Below are 18778 nucleotides of genomic sequence, written 5' to 3'. Positions count from 1 at the left end.
TTGTGTAATGGCAGAAAGAGAAAACCCCCTAGGAAACTCTGAATCCAAAATTGGATTGCAAAGAGTTAAATGGGGAACATTGGCTTCTACCGCATTGAGGTTTTTGCCTTCCTTTGGATCAACATTGGGCATAATAGGCTGAAGTGGATGGACATGTGTCTTCTTTGGGCCGTACATACTATGTTAGTTGCTTGTAATCTATTATCACTCGGTTCTATTGGAATGGATAGCAGCTCTCCATGCACTGAGATGTCCTGATCTGAACAAACGGAGCAGCATGTAGGTCTATCCCGAGATGACAGGTGCATTTCAGACTGGACGAAGATAAGTGACCCCGATCTAGTACTGCAGCCCCGCTATTGTCCTCATCACCATTCGGAACAAGCGGTGATGAGGTGGCCTCCTATTGGCAGGTGGCGATCACCTGACTTTCACTGTTAACATAGACCTGCGGCTGCAGCGCTTGATCGCCGGGGCCAAGGATGAAAAAGTACTGCTGTAATTCTTATTTTCTGACAGCTGCACCTACCGTGACTGGACAACCACTTTATACTGGCCATACACCTGTTGCCTAGCTGACAGCTATTCCTCTTGCCCAACCAATACAGATTGCACGCTTGATTTGGCCAAGTGTGCATGTGGACTCAACGGGTATAGGAGTATAAACTGTTGTCGAACACCCCTGGCTGCTGTTTGCCTGAAAATAAGCCTTACCCGGATTTTTCGGGATTCTCGGGTAGGCTTGAAATATAAGCCCTAGCTGCATTACAATAAAAAAAATGCATTGCTAAGCAGGCTCAGTCCAGGTCCCTCCCGCTGCTCTCCGAAAATCCGGCAGGCTTCTAGCAGTCTTCAGCTGCCCACAGAAGATCGCTTCCTGGTTATGGAATTCATAAATACCGCCTCCAGGAAGGGATGGCTCTGATTGGTTCTCAAGTACTGCTCAGTCAGTCAATGCAGCACCAATGTGATGGCTGTGATTGGTTCATCGAGTGCTGCATTGATTGGCTGAGCAGCGCTCGAGAGCAATTGCTTCCTGGAGGTGGGATTCATGAATCTTGTAACCAGGAAGCGATCTTCTGTGGGCAGACGGTAATGAGCCCTAGTGCCTCTTTTGGGACAAAAATAAATATAAGACAGGGTCTTATTTTTGGGAAACAGGTGTGTGTATGTATATATATTGTATGTATATATATATATATATATATATATATATATATATATATAATCTCCTGTTACAGTGTACAGCTTTATTTACCCTAGCCTTAGCATGATGTGATTATGTTGTCAGCGGTAGGCTTTTGCTTCAGTGTTGCGGGGGATTAATATCTGCGCACCCCAAGAACCTATGAACTCTGAGCCTATAACCGGCTCTGAATTTTCCGCACCTCTTGAGGCTACTAGTTTTTCCCATTTTAATTGCTATGGGTCACTGCCAACGGCTCTTCCTGCACAAGATCATGCTTTCCTCTTTATGGTGGAGTGAGCATAGAGGAAGCCGAATCAAAGAATTGCAAATAATTCTCGGCCATGCTCTCTCATCAGGATGCATCAGGCCTCTCCTGTTTAAATTGATTTGACACAGTACAAGTGCAAGAGGCACTCAGCTGCTGGGTCTGCCACAATGGGCACTTTGTGTTCTCGCAGAACATCCTCCTTCTCTACTCTTTAATGATGTCCCATAGAGCTGGAGATAGTCGGCTAATTCCCTGGCACGGCGCTCTTCCACTTACAAGGTAAGCATTTGTTTCATCCATTATTTCAAATGCAAAAAAAAAAAATGATGGAAAATCCGACGTACTGTGCAAAATTCCATAGGAGCCGCTCCTCTGCGCCGCGTCTCCTCCGACATTTGAATGTAATTTCTAGGGACACTTGACTGCCAAACAGGTGTAGCTAAATAAAGTTTAGGCAGATCTTGATTAGTTCTCCTTCCCATTGTGACATGTTCAGTGAACATGTATCCACTTTAAAGCCTACCTGTCATTTCAGGTGACTATTCAGAATAAGCCGCTGTGCGTGTGCGGGGAATTCTAAGTCCACATCATGGCGGGTTATGCTGCAGATTTTCAGCTAGGATTTCACCCCTTCGGATGAGTCTGTGAAATCTGCGGCAAAGTCTGTGTGTTACGTAGCCCTAAAGGGGTTGTCTCATGACTGCCCTTGCGCAAAAGCATGCCCTGGCGGCATCCTGAAGGTCCGGAAGTGTGTGGTAGCAGAGGACGTACATGCACCCCTCTATTCACTTCAATGGGGTTGCTGAAGATAGCCGACTCGGTAATCTCTTGCAGGCCCATTGACAAGAAAGGGAGCGGGGGGGATGTACGCGCTTTCTTTGCGGTCACACACTTCAGGAGCTTCAGGGTGTGGCCTGGGTTGCTTTTTGGGTAAGGGCTGTTGTGAGATAACCCTTTTAAGGAGTGTGTTTAGGCTGTAGACTTAAAGGGGTTTTTCAGATAATTTCTATTGATAATGTATCCTCAGGATGGGTTGGCCGCTCGAGACCCTAGCCAATCAGCTGTTCGGGCACCCGCTGTCAACGCCACATGAAATCAATGACAATTGCGCCTGCAATTAACAGCAGTGCCAACTACACAGGAATTCGAGGGATTTACTTCCACTCTGTTGTGGTGCTGAGGATGGCCCCTCGAATTGCTGATTGGCCGGGGTCCTGAGCAGCGGACCCCAGCTGATCAACTGTTGATGAGCAATCCTAAGCATAGGTCTTCAATAGAAATTGCCCAGAAAAAACCCTTTTGTCTTCTGGTTTCAGCAAATAAATGTTCTTTGCAATCAGACCCACAGCTGTGTGTTTCTCACATGGAAAGATGGTACAATGCCTCCACAGCGCCACCTATTAGAAGGCTACATTCCTGCAAGTCAATATCAGACTTTTTAACAAGCCTCATTACAATGACTGAGAATATAAGACAAAGACAGAGTCTTCCCCAGAAGGAAAAGATCACTATGTGCAGACAGTGTTTTGGGGGTTTTACCACTCATCAGCATACAGTAGGTTGCTGGCTGAGTGACAGGCCTACGATGTTGGTTAGAAGTTTCTCCTTAAGGAGAGCAACTGAGTGGGTGTGAGAAGACTTATAAGGCCATCCATGATCCTCTGGGAAATTTATGCAAATGGAAGATGGAACAATGCCTCTACAGCGCCACCTATTAGCAGCCCGAAATCCTGCAAGTAAATGTCAGACCTTCTAATAGGCCTTGTAACATAATTAAGAATATAAGCCGAAGACGAAACCTTCTCCAGAAGGAAAAGATAACCATGTACAGACTGTGTGGGGTTTATACCGCTCATCTGTGTACAGTAGGTTACTGGCAGGCTGGTTGAGAGGCCTGTGATGTGGGTCACATGTTCCTCCTCAAGGAGAGCACCTTGAAAGTGTGAGAAGACCTATAAGGCCATCCATGACCATCTGGGAAATTTATGCAAATAGGAGATGGAACAATGCCTCTACAGCGCCACCTATTAGCTGGCAGAATTTCTGCAAGTCAATGTCAGACTTTTTAATAGGTCTTGTAATATGACTGGGAATATAAACCAAAACCTTCTCAAGAAGGAAAAGATCACCATGTACAGACAGCTGTTTCAGGGTTCGTACCCCTCATCAGTGTGCAGTAGGCTGTTGGCTGGGTGCGAGACATGCCAGAACTCCTTTGTTGGTATATCAAGCGTGTGAAATTCACTGTAAAAAACTAAATAAATAAAACGGCCAAGTCGTGTGTAGATCCTGCTGTTTGTGGTAAAAGGTTAATGTGCACGGAAAGCTGGAACATGCTGATGCGGCTATTTTATAGTTCTGGTGAAAAGAGAAGGTCAGCTCCTCATAACAACCGCATACAGGAACATACTTGTGGTAGTCCGGAGGAAGTGACTAGTGATGCAGAAGTCCTCTGTATACTGGTCATGTCGGAGGAAGTTAAAGCTCTTGCATTGCAAGTTTTTGTAATTTTTTTCTAAACTTTTTTTTTTTTTTGCTCCGATGAGTTTGTTGCTTTTTTGAGGAACGGGTTGTTTTGTAAACTTAGTGAACCAAGATAAACCAATGACGCCATGGCCCAGCCTGGTGATGCGTACCAGGGCACTGCCGTCTGGAAATAATGAAAATCTGCCCTTAATTTCAGATAAAGGATTGTAATTCGCTTCGGGTTCATCCACCTTCCTTTAATCCCTTGCCAGTCATGTACGGCGCGGAGCATTATAAAAGGTGCTAGTCAGAAAGGCTGCTGCGTGTGGCAATTACTTTAGCTGCGGAACAGTCACACTTTATGGGATCATTGCACATAATAATTAATCTGTCCAATTAACTTCTCCGCATGTGGAATGTTCGGCATACGAACCCTAGGGAGTTTTATTTGCTGTGTACACGGAGAGCTAGACATGATGAAGCTATTTCCTCCTCGGCTGCTGGTGACTGCTTCATTTATGACCAGTTACTTGCCAAGGACAAGATAAATAAACCCTCAGACGCGACCATTAGCGGCGGCACGGTGGATACTTTTCGCTAACTCAATAAATGTTGGGAAATTAAAATGAAGCAAGAAAAAAGTTTTTACCTTATTAACTAGTCTGAAGATGCTACTGTAGCTTTGTCGTATTGTTGGATGTCATCACAACGGCCAAGCGTGCTGTGCCTAGGAAATTCCTCGTGTGGTGCAGAGTGCTAAGACGGCAGAAATGCAGTCTTACGATCTCACTCACGACCTGAAGGTTGTGAGTTTAATCCCCGCATGGTTCGGGGTTGACTCAGCCTTCCATCTTTCCGAGGCCGGCAAAATGAGTACCCAGCTTGGTGGGGGGTAATAAGTAAATTACTGGAAAGTGCTGTGTAACAAGTAACAAGATTTATTTAAATTCCCATTCACACAATTTTTTATTTATTTTTTTCATCTGCGTTGATTGCACTTATTTTAGAGCATCCTCATTTTTTAAGCCCCTTGGCCCCCAGTGGTTCATATGCTATAGAAAAAAAGTTTGTTGGAGTCATTTGCACACTTTTTGATGAACTTGATGCATTCTGGGGTGCTCTAAAGTAACAAAAAATGTACGTTTCCTATGAGAATGTGTCGCCTCGCGCCAAAATGTGCACCGTTTTGTGACTTGAGCATTTATACACTTGTCAAAAAGGTGGAGTTCAGACCCGGTCCTGATAAATCCAGCCCACTTTTTGGCTCTTTTTTTTTAAAAACTAGCAAGTGTTGTGAAAAGTCACAAAGGATCTGGACAAAAGCAGGGAATCCCGTTGCTGCTAACAAAGGAAGAGGTCCAAGAAGTGTTGACGATCGGAGGTATAATCGACAACACATTTCAGTGTAGAAGTGACCTCCTCCTAGACAGTGAAACGCGTTGCCTGTTAAAGCTCCTGTCATCAACACTCCTTGACCACCTTCATTTGACAGCAGTTTAATTGTACCCTGCTTTTGTCCTGTTCACTTGGGGGCTATAATGGAAGTGGACTATGTCGGTCTACACTAGGGAGGCTGTAGATAGTTGACAAGTCACTTAGCTACAGGTCCACGCTCTCTGCATATAGTTACCTTGTGACCGGAGGACCCAGCACTGGGGACCACAGACTTCTTTTTGTTTCTATTGTAGAGATAAGCCACAAGACACAGTTGATGCCAACTGGCCGATTACGAAGCATGGGCCTTTTTGGGGTTTTTTTTTTGGTTTTTTTTTTTATTGTTAGCTGGAAAAAACCAAACGTGTCTTTAGATGTTGTGCTGAATATTCAGAACTTTTAAAAAATCTGAAAGTCACAAAACTTTATTCAACAATGGCGATATGTTGGGTTCAACGGTGTTCTTGCTCTGCAACTGATTGAAGAATAAGTGACATATTGGCATAAGTTTCCTTCGGTTTTTGCTTTCCGGACCCTCACCCATTGACCTGAATGATTGAAGTGTAAAGGACCCTGCGGGTTCTGATCGAGGCTGAGGCGCTTTGGCATTACTTTGAGTCCCATACTGTAAACAGATTGCAGTGTCTATGTACTCCTACTCTAGGACCACGGTTTCTCAATGTCCCTAAGCCAAGTATCGCTTACTGAAACAATTTGCATCGAAGTAACGCCAAGGCTGTGATCATATACTCTGCTGCCTATTAAAAGCACAGCATGGCCGGTCTGAGTCCCCCCATGGGACTCTGCACATACTTGTTGGGATATCCCTGCCAAAAACTATGACCTAGGTTGTTAACCACTTATGTACCTCTAGGTGTTCAGGAATTAAGTATTCTTGCATACTGCTCCATGTATATTGGGGTATACAAATCATGTCCATAGAGCAGCCTTAGGCCTCCTGCACACCGCATGTGGAATCCGGCCCTGGGAGCAGCGGCCTCCGCTCGTACCTGGTTGCCTTTGGTTTCATCTGTACTACAGATGGTCCGCATGGCTCAGCATTGGACATGCACAGTACAGATTTTTATTTATTTATTTTTTTTAACTACTGCTTTTCCTGGAATCTGCAACCTTTCCGCAATGTCAATTATGGAAGGGCCGCGAATCTTTCGGCTTCCATTGACTTTAATGGAACCTGTCCATGCAAAAATGGAGCATGCTGCGACTTTTCCTCTGCTTGCAGAAACCACAATTGGTTTCTACAAGTGTGCAGAAGAATCGGTTTACCATAGCATGCTATAGGCAGTATTTTGCTGCGGATCCACAGTGCGGACGCCCACAGTAAATATCCACCTGTGGGCAGGAGGCCTTAGGGTGCTTTCACACCTGCGTTGGGGGTTCAGCTTTCCTGCTCCGTTTAAGGAACAGGAAAGGGGAATCCCCGCGTCTGAAAGTTTCCGACTCTGGACCAAAACCAAACAGCGTGGGGCGGACCCCATCGACTATAATGGGGTCCACCTGTTTTTCACCTAACTGGCTTTTGGATGGAAGAAAAAGCGCTGCATATGGTATTTTCAGCCTCATCTGTGATGGAACCTCCGGACGCTCCGACATGGATGTGAAAACATTCTTATACATGGGATTTCCAAAACCGAAAAACAATGCCATACATGAACGACCGTAACGAGCACCAATCAACGTGCTGCAATGGCAACCCTCACGTAACAAACGGGCAGGGAATCGGTTCATGTTGAGTTGCCTTAGGAAGGTCCCAGCATTGCAGATGGCACACTGTAGGTGGCGCTCTGCTAGATATTTTAGACTGGGGCCTAGATGCCTCTCGTCTTGGATACTCTGGTCCCAAAGATCCGTTTTCGGAGACTGTATAGAGAGGTTGAACATGTTTAGTGTCCGGTTACTGTAGGCACATTCAGAATTGTGTCGGTGAATCGCTCTACTTTAGATGTTTGAAGTTGCGCTATAGTTTGTGGCTTGACTAACCTTTCCTATTATTTTGTGTTTCTCTGTAGAATACGCCCACAACTGCACCATATCGGGGTGTCAGCATCACTGCGCTCGCACCGTCAGCGGACCCGTATGCTACTGTAATGCCTCCTTCCAGCTTGCGGATGATGGCAAGACTTGTAAAGGTCAGTAATGCTCCTGCTTGCACAATGGTCGTCCGAGGAGGAGGATGCAGCCCAAACGCTTAATCGCATAACTAAGACAGCTGAGAAAAGTACGTTTGTTAAGGAGAATGTTTTGCTGATATGAACGGCTTTATGGAGGAAAAAAACTGAAATGCAAAAGCAAATTGCGCAAGCTTTCCATTTATAAATGTGTGAAAATCAGTTACTCATGTGAGACAAACGGCTGGGGGGGGGGCTGAAATAAGAAGGAATTGAAAATATTAATCATTTGTGGAGCGCCAACATATTCTGCAGCGCTTTGGCAATCGGGAGACGAACGCCTGATGAGTCATAGCATACAGCATTAAACTGATGCAAATCTTAAGCAATAGGGGTGAGGGCCCTGCTCCCAAGAGCTTACGGACTATAGGGAAGTACACACGTATGGTGATATACATACATACATACATACATACATACATACATACATACATACATACATACATACATACATACATACATACATACATACAGCAGTGTGAGTTGTTCACCAGACCGTCCGTTTTTGTGAATAAGCAGATAAGAGGTGCAATGGAGGGGGAAGAAGGGGCTCCGGTTTCCAAGGGGGAGTATAGACGTAGGGTAGAAGGGTTTGGATTAGAGAATATGGCAGGCCTTCCTAAAAATATATGTTTTCAGGGCACGCTTAGAGCTGTGGGCATTCGGTATAAACCTGATTGCCTAGGATGGCGTGTTCCATGGAATTAGTGCGGCTCTCGGGAAACTTGAAAGTTATTTCCTGCCGGTTATTGGCAATTTTCTCTTTGAAATAGGCCGCCAGATCTTTAGCGCTGAGATCTGTCATAGGGGGCTGTATTTTAGGACAGAGCAGGGAGTGAAAAGTGTCAATCTTTTTGGGTTACGGGATAGTGAGGAGATGAGAGGTGAAGTAGACTTGGTTGACATGGTGAGGCCAAGGTTGTAGGTACTGAGCATGAATTTGTAGCAGATCAAATCCGTGGTTTTTTTTCGACACATCTAGAGCACCGCCGAAGGAAACTCGTTTGAGGCATGAGCCAGGGTGGCCATGGTCTGCTTCGGGATTGGAGTAGTAAGGAGTGGGGTGGAGGGGGCGCTCCATCCAGTAGAGTTTTAAGAGGTTTTTTTTTTTAAGTAGTGCTCAGCAGCCAGATTTGGTGAAGAGAAGGGAGATATTGGGAATACTGTATGAGTCTGAGAATTGCTGGATGTAAATGACCTGTAGATTTCTGCATGTGTGGTAGACAGAAAGCCAAGAGTACTTGACAGTAAGGGAGAGAAGGTTGTGATTGGAGAGGGGGAGAAAAAAGTTACCAAAATCGGAAACAAAACAAAGACTGGAGAAAGCCAAATGAAGCACACTGCCATGTTTGTGCGTGGGGGAAGCTATAAGCGGTGAGAGGAAGTTTGTGATAAAAGCTGAGAAGCGGATAAGGAGATTGGGTCATCAATGGGGATGTTGAAGTCACCAAAGATAAGAATTGGGATTTTACAGGGTAAGAAGTGGGGGAGCAAAGCTGCAAAGTGATTGAGAAACAGGCTGGGAGGGCCTAGGGGGGTGGTAGAGGACCACCACTCTTATGGACAGAGGATGGAGAAGTCTGAGGGAGTGGACCTCAAAGGAGGGGAACGTGAAGGGAAATGACCTGGAAGGTGCCTCATAGAGAGACAAGAATGCCTACTCCACCACCATGCCTGTTCTCAGGTTTGGGGGGGGGGGGGGGATGAGAGAAGTGTAGGCCACCATAAGATAGAGCAGCGAGGGAAGCGGCGTCAGACTGTTCGATCCATGTCTCTGTGGGAGACAGCTGGTTTTGAAATTTAGTAATGAAGTTGTCATGAATTCTGGGTGGAGTTCACCGCATGCTGATAGTTCCAGAATATACATTTAAGGGAGAGAGGGAGGGTAAATGGTAACTGGATCAGAGGGGATTCTTAGAGGGTGCTAGCTGGTGGGGCCATGGGTGTAAAAGGTATGCATACGGCTGCACTGACCTTTAGGGCATGAAAAACCAAATTAATTGCCATCTGAGCAATAAAATATTGTGAGTAGATGAAAGTGTTGTTCAAGACTGAGTTCACATTAGCTTCCCCTGACAACTGCAGCAGATCCCAACGAGTCCTGATGCAATCTCATGGACTGGTCATGGAATCTGTTAGGTTTCCATCTGACTATTGGTCGTCTTGGCAGGACTAACCTCTCTTCAGGCTACGCTATTGTTGCTGTCCAAGAACGCAGCGTGAGCACCGCTAAATCCCCTGCATGTGGTGACATTAATATCTTTAATGTAAAAGTGTAAGGCATGTGCTTCTGGCCTGGTCCCAACATTGGGAAAATGAGAATTTTAATTAGCAGGAACGATGTCTGTCCGGTTCAAGACCTCATTCACACACAGACGTGCGTTCCATAGGCGCTAATATGATGTATTGAAGCTCAGTCTAGCGTTAAGCAGGACTTCCTTATTGACTGTAGAATTCCGTGATGTGGCGCTAGTCGCGGCGTGCCATCGCTGTGCCCTCCAATATGTCTGGAGGCAAAAGCTTTTCCCAATAAACAGACGGAACAAACTATAATGTGACATTTAACGTGTTGCGTACCATAAGGCAGCAATATTTAGGCTGCCTGTCCACGGGCGAGATGTCCTAGCGAGATCTGCGGCAATAAACCGCCCGCATGACACGCTTTCCATAGGATAACTATGGAAAGTGCAGCTCAACGTCCATGAGCGGAGAATCATAGCGATTCTCCGCTCCTGTGACTACAATCGCGGCAAGCCGTGATTCTTCGCATTGAGCCTATCAATTAGATAGGCTCATCCCGGAGATCTTACAGTGCTCCCCTCCTCACCTGCAGCGGAATATCGTAAGCGATATTCTGTCACGGCCGTGGACAGGCGGCCTTAGATGGACATTCGATGCATCACATAAAAATGTCTAACATATTAAAGGGAACCTGTTATCTGCCTAAGGCCGGCTGCACACGACCAGGTTTGAATTGTGGAATCCACAATCGTCACCCGGGGTGGACGATCCGTGGTGGTCCGCACACATTGAAGAAATAGAACATTCGCATGTCCACTCAGCATGTTCTATTTTTGCACAGACTTCGAACAGACGGCTTCCATTGAAGTCAATGGAAGCCGTCCAACCGGTGGCTCATCAGTAATTGACATTGTGGATATGCTGCTGGTATCCGCATCATTGCCTAATGACGGCCCGGTAAAAGCAAGGGTTTAAAAAAAAAAATCAAAAAAAAAAAATCTGTACTGCGTATGACTGACAGGAGAAGGTATGCGGGGTCATCAGTCCAAGGTCAGAGCCGGAATCTGTTGCAGGCTTATGGTGCTGTTAGACAAGGTAAAAAGGGAGCCTGCGCGCTGGACTTTACAGAATCCTGTGCATGCGCTGTCCGATAGTCAGTGGGAGAGTGCCCTAGGGTTCTAAAAAGAGTCAGATTTTCCTGTGCCACATGATCTTCAGAGGAAGACACTGTAGGAAGCGGGTGAGTATAAAAGATACATCACCTGGCTCTCTGTCAGCTCCCCTAACAGCACTATTAGTTAGTTTATGGTGCTTTAGACAGGCTTTCTTTAAAGTTTGGTAAGATCTAAAAATGAAAATGTATTATTTAATATATTTAACTCCACTCTTTGCTCTCTCCGCAGACTTTGACGAGTGCTCGCTCTATGGAACTTGCAGTCAGACTTGCCAGAACACTGAAGGGTCTTACATTTGTGGTTGCGTAGAGGGCTATCTGCTACAGCCTGACAACAAGTCCTGCAAAGCAAAGAACCGTAAGCCACGTGCTGCTTTATCTTGTGTGCATTTTAATGGTTGCGACAATGTCTAAATAAAATGACCATCCAATTAATACTACGGGGGCTGTGCCAAGAACATAACTCCTGTCAGGGCATAGGAGTGTCATAGAGAGGGATTCCCCTTCCCCACCCCTCGAGCCAGAACTGGAAAACTTTGGGACATCCTTACATTATAGGACGGACATTGATCTGAATAAATGTCCTTTTAATACGGCAATCAGATGTTCTACCCGGGCGCCACACACTAAAAGTGATTGTGTTCAATGGGCTAAATGGTGGACACCAGTCTCGGGTGTTGGGTCACCTGTGGCCTTCCCTTCAGAATAGGTGAACTGATGCCTCCAGTTTTGTTCCATCACTCACGCATCCCTTCGGCCAACCCTAGGGGCTTACCTTAATTTTGTAGGGCAAAGATCTGCATTCAACAGATTTCGAGGCTATAAAAATTCCCAGGTTTCCAGTAGACTAGAAGACGCCCATGTATTTCAATACTTGCCATTGAATTCATCACTTTTTCCTATTCGTGTCAGGTCCTCACATTGTGTTGAGCAGATAATAGCTGATTGCATGGGCTCTCCACATTTCATAGAGCACATTTAGGAGCTCCAGCTTTTTGCCCTAGTACTAGTTGCATAATCGGGACTCTTTAATACTTGGTGGGTAGAGCCTATGAAACAAATGCATACATTGAGTATATACATACTGGAAACATTTCTTTCTGTTTATTTATAGGCACGTAAAAAGAGCTCTGTGTTTGGTATATTTGGCTTTTGGGAGGTGTTTCGTAGCCTTTGGAACTTCTTGACCTTGATCTGATGATCAGAACAGAAGATTTCAGGCTAGATTCCATTTTCTCCTTATGTTTGTCATTGAGGTTGTGGGTTTGGTCTTCATATCTGAAAAGATCTATTCAGAGAGGAAAGCGAAAGTCATAGTAGTTCTTTATGATGTGTTCAGGTTAATTTTGATTGAAAGTCTGTTTAAGGGAAGCAAAGGTTACTCCCTGGTATAATTGGGTAAGATTCTAAATGCCCTTTTAAGGCTTTTTTCAGGGTAGGATGTTAAGTTTGGAAAATGTGAACTTGTCAACGTTCGAAAGTTTGAGGATCATCTCCTACCGTCTTTTCTCCCAATTAATATAGCAATGCGTTATGTTCTGTCGATCCAGGGATATTACACAACTGCCTTATGGGGTCCAGTGGTTTACAACCAAAGTAACTATGTGCCTGTAGGGTAGTGAAACCCAACTGGTCTTTTCAGGCAAGCTGCTGATCTTCGGCTAGTTCAAAGATGGATGGAATGGGGTGGACAAAATAATTCAACAGGTCTGAGCCATTTATTGCTTTCTCTGTTCTCACATTAACCGTCTCTGATGAAGGATTTTGTCCATGGGGTATATTTACCACTTCCGGCAAGGTACTAGAGTTTTTAGGTTCTTGGATATTTGCTGGAGAAATCTAGTAAGAAATTTTGGACTCAATGGTTTTTGTTTTTTTTCATCCTTCGAATGATAAAACCCTGAAAGTCCATAATTGGTAAAATAATGTTTATTAGTCACTGGGTAAAAAGTCCTGGGCATGCCACACCAACATAGACCTAAATGCCCCAGACCTTTAGTTTGTTGGTGGTGGCTCTCAGCAACTGCCGTCTCTGGGTGAATGCCTAATTTCAGAGGAAGGACGACCCAAGAAGGTTGAATTTATCAGTTTGATTTTTCAGCATACAGTTGTGTCCAGGTTATTACCGGTAGTAAGGCTGCCCATACACTTCAGATAGCTGTTGACCAAATGCTTGTTCAGCCGACAGCTATCTCTTGCAACTCCTCCTATGCACATGCACACTTGGATGTAGTACATAGTTAGGGGTCCGACACCTCTGAAAGTAACATACTATGTAAGGCCAAAAAAGAGACCTATGGTCATCCAGTGCAGCCTAATACCCCCACCCCAAATGTTGATCCAGAGGAAGGCAAAAAAAACCCAGTCAGGTAGAAGCCAGTTTTAATTAAATGGGAAAAAATCCTTTCTGACTCTAACCTGGTAATCGGAATATTCCCTGCATCACCGACCCTTCTGAAGTTATTAACGTTTATAACATATTGTCTTGTATCGCTCAAGAAAGGCGTCCAGGCACCTCTTGTACTCTTTTAACGAGTTCTCCATCACCATGTCCTCACTGTTCCATAGTCCGACTGCTCTTACAGTAAAGAACCCCCTTCTATGTCGCTGTAGAAACCTTTCTTTCCTCTAGACGTAGGGGGTGCCACCTTGTTACCGTCACAGTCATGGGTATAAATAGATGATGAGAGAGAGATCTCTGTATTGTCCCATCACGTATTTAGCTTGTCTTCTGAGAACAAAGTATCAGACATTCATATCCGGTTGTCCTATCCTTATATCCTCCGACATCTGCTGTCAGGGGGCCGTCATACACATTAGATGATTGGCATGCCCTGCTAAAATGAATGGATTTGGCCAATCATTCTCTAATGTGCATGGCCACCTTAACCCATGAAATAATACGAAGTCTGTCCATTAGGTTGGTTACAGTGAATAGCCGTTTGATGGAGTCTAATCTCCTCTAGATCACGTTCCCCTTAACAGACTAGCGAAGTGCCACCGTCACAGAAGCCGCATCCTCGTTTTCTGGCTTGCACTTCGATGGTAATATGCTGATGTATTTCTAGTTCAAGTTCTAAGCTGGCATAATACATTCAGTTTTCCGAGCTACATCTTGGCAGACATTTTGGGATGTCACTTTTGTGAATGTTTTTAATATTTCCAGAATGTTTTACTAGTTAATGCTATAAAATCCTAAAATGTTATTTTTTTGTATCTAGAGCCAGTAGAAAGGCCTACAGTTCTGCTTATTGCCAGCACACAGAACATTTTGGCCACGTACTTGAGTGGGGCACCGGTGCAAGGTATTAACCCAACCAGCACTAAGCAAACGACGGCGATGGATTTTAACTATGCCGAGGAGACCGTGTGCTGGATCAACATGGGGGACAGCCCAGCCCAAACGACACTGAACTGCGCCAAGATTCCAAACCTGAAGGGATTTGTAGAGGAACGCACCATCAACATCTCATTGAGTCTTCACCGTAAGTTCATCTCATTGACTCGTTGCATTATATACTATATTGGTGTTTCTACAAGGTTCTGTCTTCTTTCTTGGCTCGTATGTTGACTGTATTTGTATGACCATTTTACATTTTGGACCCCAGTAACGATTCCAAAAATATCCGTGTAATGGCCTTGGGTCTTGTCCCATTCGGTGGCCCAACTACTGTAGAATTGAGAAGAGACTTGGTAATTAACCTAGTCATCCGAGAAGTAGGCCTGCTGTAATTTTAGTTTTTTCCCTCTGCCTGGGTCTGGCTTCAGAATGAGTCCATGTATGGCTGCCATCTTGGCACACAGAACGGTGAAATGTCGTTTGCTTCCCATTGTCTTTACCCAAGAAGGGAGTTGCGTGTGGCCTCGGCCTGATTTGATTCATGCCTCACACTGAAGCAGTGTCTAGAAGAGAATGGAAAATCTTATTACTCTGACATGAGCGCTCCTGTGTCTGGAGATATTAAGCATTCTCTAATTTTCTGTAGGCCAAAGGAGGATTCTGGAAGGTATTCTGTTTTTCAGACAAAGACGCCTTCATTCCTGACCTTAAATAGGATATTTTGCAAGTTCTCAACTTTTTTTATTTTTTAACATCTTTTATACAGTTTATGTATATATATTGTCTGCATATGGTATAATATAACACGGATATACTCATCCTGTACCGATCATTAGCTGCAGCCTGTATTCCTCAATGCAGCATTCGCTAGTCTTCCTTCACACAGCTTAATCCGGCGCGTTCAGGGTTTGTATGGAGGTAAATCAAGAACCGATCCTGCTCCATATAATCCGGTTGCCGGCTGTTTCCCATAATTGACAGCCGCCGCAACAGCTGCGATCAGTGTTATCGCTGATCGTGGCTTTTACCAAGAACTGACCGCACCCTGTAAATCCTCCATTCATTTTTGTGGCATCCCGAATGGCTCACCACAATGAGATCGGAACTTCTGAAGGCCCCCAGGGCTGCTATAGTTCATTGCCTATCGAGCCATGCCTGTTGCATGGCATAACAGACTGCCCATCAGATCGCGGTTTAATGTAGTACTGTGGCATTTCCTTAGATTGCAGCAGCGATCAAACGACCGCAAGTTCAAGTCCCCTAAGGGGACTTAAAAAAAAAAAAAAAAAAAGTATAAAAATTAGTTTAAAAAAGTTTGTTGATTATTTGAAAGAAAAAATAGAAATCGTTTTCCTATATATATGATTTAAAATGAAACATGTTTGTTATAGTTGCGTCTGTAAAAGTCTGATCTATAAAAGTAAAGCATTATTTATCCCACATTGTGAACGTCACCTGGAAAAAAAAAAAATACACAGTGCCCAAATTTTTTGGTTACTCCTGTCTTCAAGAAAATGGTTAATAAAAACCAATCAAACAATCATATTTACTCCAAAATGATACCAAAGAAACTAAAGAAAAAAAATCAACTCTGTGGATGGAAAAAGTTATGACTGTGAGAAGATGGCGGCAGAAAATGATTTTATTTTTTCCAAAGATATTTTATTTTTTACAAGTAGCACAGCAAAAAAACAACCAAAAACTATAGATTTGGTTTTAATCGTAGTGAGCTTTCCAGTTCGCTGAGAGGCATTCATGATAAATTCATGGGAATTTGGAGTCCCTGGCAAAAATGGAGAGGAACTTCATAGACGTTATGGTTAGCAAAGTCACAGCAGCCTGTTCAGTAGGGCGAGTTGGGATCCTACCCCACCTGGGTAATCGAAGTTGATCTTTTCATGAGAGCCCTGGTCTCCGGGAATGGTCATAAATGAGGATACTGGGAGTAGTTGGGGAGACGATTAGAGGAGGCTGTGGTGGTTGGCTTGGGAGGGTCGTCTAGCTGAGAGCTCAGAGGCCAACCCAGGCTGCATTTACCATTTGTTTTGGTGACTTGGGCTACGTACTACTGGCTCTTGTGGGGTGTCCTTCCGGCCTTAGCCTCTCGTCTTTCTCAATTCTACATATCTGTTCATCTCAAGCTATACTCTCCTCCTCCCCCCACCTTTTTCCTCCTCCCACCCTTCCACATATATTGCTCATCCGTTCTTTGCTGTTATTTGATGCTGCTCAGTTCTGCAGTAGTCTATGATTGTGCGTTCTATTATGTGTCCTGCTGGACCGATTTGATATGAGATATGGAACTGCCTTTTCTCTGCTATATTGTAGATTATTATGATAAAAATACCATTAAATCTTGGTATTTGTATAGCACCAACTTATTCCGCAGCGCTTTCAGGTAATTATTACTTATTACCCCCCACCAAGCTGGGTACTCATTTTACCGACCTCGGAAGGATGGAAGGGTGAGTCAACCTTGAGTCGGCTACCTGAATCATCCGGGGATCGAACTTGCAACCTTCAGGTCGTAGGCGAGAGCTTACACTCTGCGCCACACGAGGCTCATTAAAAAAATTTGACTCGCAAAATACCCCCAAAACCCCCGCTGTGACGTGCGTTCAACAATGCAGCTCAATCGTAGGAAAAATGCTGCAATTTCGAGCAGCATCGTTTTTTAACGCACGTAAGTGCAGTGTCCCGAGCGCCGCCTTAACCGCGGAACAATGCTGCTATTGATTTTTATGGGCCTTCTCAGACTTGCGCTCAAAAGCAGCATTTGTAATGCTGCGATATTTGATCGCCATCCGTTCTACTTTTCAGAGTTTTTGTTATTTTTGGGGTTTTTTTTATGCACCTCGTCATCCATCACAATGATGGGGTGCGTTAAAAAGCTGTTAAACATGGTGCCCTGAAATCAAAAACTGAACGCATGTCTGAGAGCGGCCTTAGAAACCATGGCCCTAAAATTCTGACGGCAGAATTTTGTATATTTTTTTTTTTCACTGCACTTAGAAATGTTGTCAGATTACTTCAGTACATTATATCGCACCATTGAAAAATCCAACGCCCTCGCATCACAGCCGCGCCGGAGGATTGCGGAGTTCTCTCATTGCTTTCAATGGGGCTGGCGCTGTTGCCGCTAACTCCATTGGAAACAATTGGCGCTGTGATGCAAGATCGCGCAGCCTGATAGAACAAGCTGCGATTTTGTTTCTTCCATCATGGTGCCATGCGGGGAAAACATCGCTCAAGTGTGTAACCCCAAAAGAATGCGGTTCATGTTTGTGCAGCTCAAACAACACAAACCTCGCACGATTCTTTCGGCCGTGTGAAGCCGGCCTTACTAACATTCTTACTACAATGTTTAACTTGGATAGCTTTCCATAGTTTTATTCCACTTTTTCTGTTATTTCACTTTTTGTATATTTCGCATATATCCATGTAATATGTGATACATTCACCTACAGTTACATTATAAGTCAGCTTCAGCACTGGTGCAATGGAAGAGGTTCTGACTATATTTCAGTCCTTTTATTTCCAAGGGCCAAGGTTACAAAGTAGATGAATTAGAGAGCTAAACGCGCTGGGCTGTAGGGCTCCCCAGCTGTGCTTCCTGTGCGAGGGTTTAAATGCCAGTTTGGATGTGTCATTGGCCCGCGCGCTACTGGCAGAGCGAGGAGACAATCTGTACAGACAGCAGCCGAAGACTCAGGCGATGATTTAAACTGAAGCTTAGTCATTTAGAGTACATCTCAGCGCTCCACACACGAACCCAGCCAAAGCAGACCATGGCAGGACTTGTAGAAGGGAGCCATCCCAGCGCTGAAGAACGGGGGCTGATAGGAGAAGCCTGGATCTGACATCTCCCCTCTCTCCGCCGCGCTGGTTATGGATCTTTACCTGCACCTCGCTCGGGTTGTTTGGGCTGCTTCTTACTACTTTGTAACATTCTTCTTGTTTATTTAGCATCAGATCAGCAACGTTGTTTCTAGTCCGTTCCAGCTGCAGGGAGTTATGTGCTTCATAATCCCCTCTTATTACTGGAGCCAGCTAACTTGGTTAACCCTTTCCTGCAGCTCGCAACTCTTTTACCGCTTACCCGTGTTCGTGTTTGGAGCCTTTGTTGCAAATGTCGTCATATGGGCGGGAAAAAAATAGCGCAGCATGCGGTCCTAATTTTTTCTGGTAAAATGACAAAACTTGAAACTGATGGATCTCTTTAAGGACTTGTTCACATTAACGTTTTTGTTTGCTTTTCTGCTTTTCCATCGGAGGAGCAGAAAATAATGCTTTTGTTTGAGGGCTTATTCACACGAGTGATATTCTCACTCGATTTTTGCTTGATGCGCACAAAAGGTGTGCGAATATGAAATCCATTCGTATAGAAAATGACCAAAAAAAAAAAAATTACAGCACTTTGTATATTTTGGGCGTTCCCTCAGAACGCTTCACCCATTGTTTTCAACGGGATCTTTTA

General features: G+C 44.5%; 1 protein-coding gene across 2 annotated transcripts in view; it reads left to right on the top strand.

Moving 5' to 3' along the window:
• Nucleotides 1–18778, top strand: part of LRP1 (LDL receptor related protein 1) — a 308223-nt gene that overhangs the window by 112394 nt on the left and 177051 nt on the right. For both annotated transcript variants that reach the window (XM_066584447.1, XM_066584446.1), the window contains exons 4-6: nucleotides 7388–7507; nucleotides 11191–11319; nucleotides 14183–14446. In XM_066584447.1, the coding sequence (XP_066440544.1) occupies nucleotides 7388–7507; nucleotides 11191–11319; nucleotides 14183–14446 (513 nt within the window). The remainder of the gene's footprint in view (nucleotides 1–7387; nucleotides 7508–11190; nucleotides 11320–14182; nucleotides 14447–18778) is intronic.

This window comes from Eleutherodactylus coqui, chromosome 1 (genome assembly GCF_035609145.1).
Source record: "Eleutherodactylus coqui strain aEleCoq1 chromosome 1, aEleCoq1.hap1, whole genome shotgun sequence".
In the NCBI taxonomy this organism is placed as follows: domain Eukaryota; kingdom Metazoa; phylum Chordata; class Amphibia; order Anura; family Eleutherodactylidae; genus Eleutherodactylus; species Eleutherodactylus coqui.
This window is presented reverse-complemented; position numbering and strand designations above follow the sequence as displayed.